The following is a 7,283-nucleotide window of genomic DNA, read 5'->3' as shown; positions in this document are numbered from 1 at the left end:
CTCAGTTGTGACCCTTTCCCAATGCTGGGGATGGGTGATGAATGCTAGAGGAGTTGTTGGGATACATGCTGGCTCCATCAGTAAGTACAATGAGCAATACATAGACATAACTATGGGACCTCAGCTGCCTTTTTCTGACCTGTCACTGCTCTGACCACTAGGGATTCTGGCCTCTGGTCTTTTTGGGCCCTTGAGTAAATACATGAGAAGGCCATGTACTATCACTGACATCATGAACACTTTTCAGGTTAATACATATAGTCCTGTTCTCAAATGGTTATAATTGCCCAATATTATACTTATAGAGAGGCAACTAAGTATAGCATAGATACCAGCCAGAGCTCTGGAGTCAGGCAGGTCTGGTTCAAATCCTAGCTATGCCACTAAAGGCCATGTAACCTTGGGATAATTAATTTTTCTGGTTTTCAATATTCTTACCCATCAAACGGGAACAGTATCCCAGAGTAACTGCATGAAAGAAATGAGATTATACATGTAAAGATCTGAAGATAATGCATTTAATAAATCCTAACTATTCACATTATTGCATCTGTATATATTTTAATTTTGTACAACATTGTCTTTTTCACTAGTCACACGAAAAATACATGAAAGTGCTCTGGTAATTTTAAAGCATTATATAAATTAAAGGTGTCATTGGTAATAATCTCATATGCATTTCTTAACCCTTCCATTTCCTTGAAGACTGAGGCTACATCCCATGTCCCACAGCACATTGCACAATGACGGGCAAACAATACGCCCTCAGTAAGTCTTTCTTGTTTGACCGAAGCAACATGGCTTAGCATAATGAGCACAGACATCAGGAGACTAGGCTGGGATGAAATTAGTTTAAGGCAGGAGAGCCAGTCTGCAGTCATAATTTATTCATTCAACAAGTATTTGTTGAACACATTCTATGTGCTAGATATTGAGTTCCGATAATTTCATCAAAAGAAGATTGTACAAGTTCTGACAAAGCCAAGCCCCTGGGCGGTCTCCACAATCCCAGCCCACTCTTAAAAGCACAAAGGCTGCAGCCACCATTGTCTGCCACTGGACAAATGGCCAATTGCTTTGGGGGAAGCCCCATCCTGCCTGGCTGTACGTAGCTCTGACTGAGGGTTGGAGGAAGGAGTAAAAGTGAGGGAGCAGGCTGCTTCCAACAGAACTGACAAGAACTACTACCTGTTAATTTATTTTTATTTACACTGAATCAGTCCACAGTTCATTCCCCTAGTCTATATGATGCTCTTTCCCCTGGTCGTCATCTTTCCCTCCCTGTCAACCTACACAGTCACCCTGTCCCAAACCTTGGCCCACTTCATCTTGCCCTTCTGCGGTCACAGCTGCCTGCTGGGTGGGAGTCCGGGGGAATGGTATGTGTGGTCACCAGAGGGCACTGAGTGGGCTTCAGTGGCATGTGAATCCTGGCAGAGTCTCGGATCCCTGACGGGGAGAGGAGAAAGCACAAGCCAAGACAACGAGTTGGGGAAGGAGGCAGGGGCTAAGGTGACTGGTCGGGGGTGAGGGGTGGGAACTCCAGTGTACACATTCACAGTCTCTATGTCGGCTTCACCAGTGCTTCTGCTGTTTGTCTCGTCCCTGGATTTCGAACAGTTGCCTTGAGATGCTCTGGCTTTGGTCAGGAAGGTGTGGAAGGATCCAGCCCATGGGCTGTGTGCCTGCTGCCTGTGGGATGGTATACCTGCCAGGCTCCGCCTCTGTCAGAAGCACTGGCCGAAGTCAAAGCCACAATAGCATCCCAGCCCGCGAGACTCCTCTCCAGCTGTCCCAGCAGAAGCCGGGCCCCTCTCAGTCGCTGACCTGCCAGAGGAGAGGATGTCTCCAATGTCTGGGCGACCTACCGGATTCCAAATTTGCATCTCTCCTTCTTTTCACACTGGGAGGAGACAAAGAGTTGGGGTGCAACAGGAGGAAAAACGGGGAGCCAGAAGAAGTGGGGAGAAAGGGACAGAACCCAGGACAGGGCTCTCCACCAGGGGGTGTCTGGAAGTCCCCGGTCAGGCGTGGGCGCAGCTCTGGAGCTGCTTCCTGGTTACATGGCTTCTTTCTCTCTCTGGGAGCATCGGCTGAGCTTCATCTCCGTCAGCTGGATATACCGAATCACGTTGGTGTCTGTGAGGAGAGAATAAACCTTAGGGAACACCAGGTGAGGGCAACTATCACATTTACACAGAATCAGCAAAGGCTGTGTCTGCAGACAACCAGCAGGCCAGGCTCACCCAACCAAGGTCCCTTCCGCCTATCCATGGTGGCTGAGAGGGCAACTAGGTGTTGGCCCTCTCCTTCACTGCCTCCCCTTAGCAAATGTGGACAGGTTGGCATGACCCAGGGGACATGAGAGAGGATGGGTGGGGGAGGAGAGATAATTTCTCTCCTTCTTTCTATGCAGCAGCATATCCCAGTGGTTTGCCAGCCAGCGCAGTTAGTTTAGTGAGACCCCAGTTGGAGTTTAACAGCAGGCAAGTTGCCACCTTCTCTGAGCCTCCTGTCCCATCTGCAAGAAGCAACCTCCACTTTTTTTTTTTTTTTTTTTTTTTCTGAGCTGGAGCCTCACTCTGTCACCCAGGCTGGAGGGGAGTGGCGCAGTCTTGGTTTGCGGCAACCTCCACCTCTCAAGTTCAAGCAATTCTCCTGCCTCAGCCTCATGAGTAGCTGGGATTACAGACACATGCCACTGTGCGGGGCTAATTCTTGTATTTTTAGTAGAGATGGGGTTTCATCATATTGGCCAGGCTGGTCTTGAACTACTGACTTCAGGTGATCTGCCTACCTTGGCCTCCCAAAGTGCTGGGATCACAGGCATGAACCACCGTGCCCAGCCAACAAGCTCCATTTTTGAATGCCAACCTTGTGCCAGGTTTCTAACCTTCATGATCTCATGTAATCCTCACTACAATCCCTCAAGGTATGTATCCTCCTCCTCACTGTGACAAAATGGAATAGGGATCTTGAGAGATTAAGTCAGATGCCCAAGGAGACACATAGTAAATTGTGTGTCTGGCTGCAAAGCCTGCCTCTCCTGAGGACTGTAATACCTGCCTCATGAAATTGCTCTGAAGCCCAAAATAGATAAGTCTAAAAGTGCTTAAAACAATGATCAATAAATATTAATCTAATGTAATTTTTTTTTTTAAGCTTGAAGAGTTTAAAATGACTTTGCTTCATTGTCTTATTTTTGTCCTTATAAGTAGGGTCAGATGACCACCTCACCAAAACAGGGGCATTTCTTCTCAGTTCCTGTTATTAGTGAGGAGGGCACGGCATGGAACAAATGCTAAGTTCCACACACACCAGAACATAAGAGTGACAGGGTGCCTGGAATAGTTACTTCTGGAAGTAAAAATGAATACTATATCATGCGAAAAAATGCCAGGTGTATCCTCCAGAACAGTGCTGGCAGATAGTGGTGCTCCAGAAAATTCTGTTGAATGAGTCCAATGCTTAGTCTTCAAGCTGCTTACAGTTGGTGGAACACAATTTATATACAGAAAATAAATCAACAACAAGGTGTTCTTTAAAAAGATTTTAAAAAGTATACATTTAGACGTTTGTAAATTGATCCTAAAGTTCTTTAAAAACTTTTGAAAGTAGGATTGTACTAAAAAAAAAAAAAAAAGGCTGAGTGTGGTGGTTCATGCCTATAATCCCAGCACTTTAGGAGGCTGAGGCAGAAGGATTGCTTGAGCCCAGGAGTTCAAGACCAGCCCTGGCAACATAGCAAGACTTCGTCTATACAAAAAATAAAAAACATTAGCCAGGTATGGTGGTGCATGCCTGTAGTCCCAGCTATTGGTGAGGCTGAGGTGGGAGGATCATTTGAGCCCAAGGTGGAGGTTGTAGTGAGCTGAGATCATACCACTGCACTCCAGCCTGGGTGACAGAGTGAGCCTCTGTCTGAAAAAAAGAAAAATTAATCATATAAACAACAACAATAGCAACATCTAGTCAAGGTTGTTGTTTAAATGTTACTTCCTCAGAGAGGTTCTTTCTGACCACTTGGTCTAAAATAGCTCCTCACCTTTACTCTTTTTTTTTTTGAGACAGAGTCTCACTCTGTCACCCAGGCTGGAGTGCAGTGGCACGATCTTGGCTCACTGCAACCTCCACCTCCTGGGTTCAAGTGATTCTTCTGCCTCGGACTCCTCAGTAGCTGGGACCATGGGCGCGTGCCACCATGCCCAGCTAATTTTTTGCATTTTTAGTAGAGACAGGATTTCACCATGTTAGCCAGGATGGTCTCAATCTCCTGACCTCCTGATCCACCCACCTCAGCCTCCCAAAGTGCTGGGGATTGCAGGCGTGAGCCACCGCACCCGGCCTTACTCTTTTTTTTTTTTTTTTAGACAGGGTCTTGCTGTCGCCCAGGCTGGAGTACAGTGGTGCCATCTTGGCTCACTGTAGCCTCCGCCTTCCAGGCTCAGGTGATCCTTCTGCCTCAGCCTCCCAAGTAGTTGGAATTACAGGTGGCCACCACCACACCCAGCTAATTTTTGTATTTTTAGTAGAGAAGGGGTTTCATCATGTTGGTCAGACTGGTCTTGAATTTTGGAGCTCAAGCGATCCACCTGCCTCGGGTTCCCAAAGTGCTGGAATTATAGGCATAAGCCACCACACCCAGCCCTCTGTTTACTCTTGATCTCTTTATTCTGCTTTATTTTCTTCACAGCGTTTATTACTACTAAATAGTTCATTTGTTTACTGTCTGTTTGCTTGTTTATCGGTTGACTTCCAGTCATCCCTTGGTGGAGAGTCCCTCCCTGGGTTCTGTCCCCTCTCTACACTTTTTTTCCCACTTACAATAGACAGTGAGCCATCATAATATAAGCTCTTTGAAGGCAACAATTTTCTTTGTTCACTGCTATATACCTAGCAACATTGTACCCCCTCAATAAATATCTGTAGAATGAATGAACGAATGACTGGTGGATATGATCTAAGTGAATGGTATAGATAACACATGTCCTAAGGATTAGGATCTGACTGGAGGAGTCAGAGCATGCTTCCTGAAAGGTGCTGGGCTTAGCACCAAATTTGCCTGTTTGTATTCTGTGTCATCAACCAGACGTGAGCTCCTCATGGGTAGGGACCATGTCTTTTCATCTATTCCCTTGGTGCTCAGCACAAATCTTGGCACATAGTATGAATTCAATATATATTTGTTGAATAAGTGAAGAGAGCTGGATTCTGAGTTGAAAAAGATGAGGAATTCTCTACTCTATTTGAAGAGAAGAGGTGCCCGTGCTCCCTGGAACTCAAACCCTAGGCAAATGCATGGGCTGTGTGCTCCTCTTACTTACGTCTTATCATATATCTGATCCCTAATTTTGCCATCTCTGCCCCTGCCTGGCCCTCCTAGCCAAGAAAACTGCTGCAATGAGAAGGTTCCAGGAGCCACCAGAGCGGGGAGGAAGTAAGAAAACGGCTATTTCCGCCTTACCTGTTGGTTGTTGGGTCCTTGCTTCTTTCAGGTAGTAGAGTGCTTTGTCATAGTCCCCAAGGTGGTAGAAGGCCACACCAGACCGGTAAAGGGCCTTGAAGTTCTCCCCTTCCTTCTTCAAGACTTTGAGGCAATATTCCTTGACGCGTTCATAGTTTACCAGCTCAGCCTGGAGCAGGCAGGCTATGGAGGAAGGGAGGGAAAATGCCATCAGCACAACAGCGGCCGGCTCTGCATGTCTCCCTTGAGTTCCCTCTCTCCAGAGGTTTAGCAGGGTTGGGGTTTTCCACTGGGGTTTATGTCATGGGATTTGTCTTCCAATAATCCTAGGCTTCCCGACCAGTTTCATCACTAACAAGCCATGTTAACAAGCCTTGAGCAAGTCACTTAACCTTCTGTTACAGGTTGAATGATGCCCACCCTTCCACCACGAAAAGATATGTTGAAGTCCTAACCTGCAGTACCCAAGAATATGACCTTATTTGGAGACAGGGTCTTCACAGAGGTGATCAAGTTGAGGTCATTAGAGCAGGGCCTAATTCAGTTGTTTGGGTGAGGGAGAAGGGACAAGATGGAGGAAGGTGAACAAGATGGAGCAGTCCCTGTTGTTTCCGGGTTCTTCATCACAGATATTCCCACGCCGGGGAAATTCCCGGCCCAGGGACGAACCAAATCAACTGAGCATGCGCAGAGTGACGTCAAGCCGGGGACACCGAAATTCAAGAAGCCACTCCTACACACAGGCCCCAAACTCCTCCCCTTCCAGCTCCCAGGCATAAAAGTCCGCCGCGGGTAAGCGCCAGTGTGACTTCTTCGGTCCTGGCATTCGTGGACTGGAGAACCTCACCCGAGAGCGCCGGCGCGACTTCCCTGGCCCTTTCCCGCGGACCAGTGAACCTCGCCCAAGAGTGCCTGCATATTTGCAAATAAAATGGCTGCCACTTTCTTCGCTTGTTTTGGCCTTTATTGATATTTAGTCTTTGCATCTATTAATAATAGTAATAGAGAAACAAAACACCAGTGTGACTGGTGTCCTTATAAAAAGGGGAAATATGAACATAAAGACAGACACACACAGAGGAAAGACGACGTGATAAAACATGGGGAGAAGATAGCCATCCATAAGCCAAGGAATGCCTGAGGCTACCAGAACCTTGCAGAGAGGCATGGAACAGATTCTTCCTCACATCCCTCAGAATAACAACCCACCGGCACCTTGATCTTGGACTCCTAGCCCCTGGAACTGTGAGACCATACATTTCTGTTATCTCAAGTCACCCAGTTTGTGGGACTTTGTTATGGGCAGCCTTAGGAATAAGCTACCAGAGGCAGTCATCATCATCTTCATCATCATCGTCATCATCATCACCATCATGGCCAATATTTGTTGAGTGCTTACCTTGTAGAGATGCTGGTCTCATTGTTTTACATGTATTACTGATATAATCCTCAGAATACTCTGATGTGGGTACTATTATTGTTTCAGTTTTACAGGTGAGGAAGTTGAGGCCCAGAGAGCTCAAGAAATTTCCCAAGGTCACACAACGTGAAAGAGGCAAAGATGGGATTTAAACCGAAGCTGTCTGGCTCCAGAATCCAAGTCCTTCCTAATCTAGTTGTTGGAGGGATTATGTAAAATAATGGCTATAAAGTACTTAACGTGGGTTTGGCACATAGCAAGCACGAAAAAAATGTTAGTTAACATTCTTAGAATTCTTTTTAGCCTTGTACCAGTAACATCTGCCTCTGACTTCCCTCAAGTTCCCTTTCATATATATTTGTCTCTGCAGTTCCTGAGAAAAGGGGCTTTCTGGTAGGC

At 46.5% G+C, this 7,283-nt stretch overlaps 1 protein-coding gene across 1 annotated transcript in view; it reads right to left on the bottom strand.

The window, feature by feature from the left end:
• Positions 1-496: 496 nt before the first annotated feature.
• Positions 497-7,283, bottom strand: part of TTC9 (tetratricopeptide repeat domain 9) — a 32,680-nt gene continuing 25,893 nt past the window's right edge. The window contains exons 2-3 of the mRNA XM_007988105.3: positions 5,465-5,647; positions 497-2,139 (exon numbers count right to left, since the gene is read on the bottom strand). Of these exons, the coding sequence (XP_007986296.2) occupies positions 2,060-2,139; positions 5,465-5,647 (263 nt within the window). The 3' untranslated portion in view covers positions 497-2,059. The remainder of the gene's footprint in view (positions 2,140-5,464; positions 5,648-7,283) is intronic.

Source organism: Chlorocebus sabaeus, chromosome 24 (assembly GCF_047675955.1).
Source record: "Chlorocebus sabaeus isolate Y175 chromosome 24, mChlSab1.0.hap1, whole genome shotgun sequence".
In the NCBI taxonomy this organism is placed as follows: Eukaryota; Metazoa; Chordata; class Mammalia; order Primates; family Cercopithecidae; genus Chlorocebus; species Chlorocebus sabaeus.
This window is presented reverse-complemented; position numbering and strand designations above follow the sequence as displayed.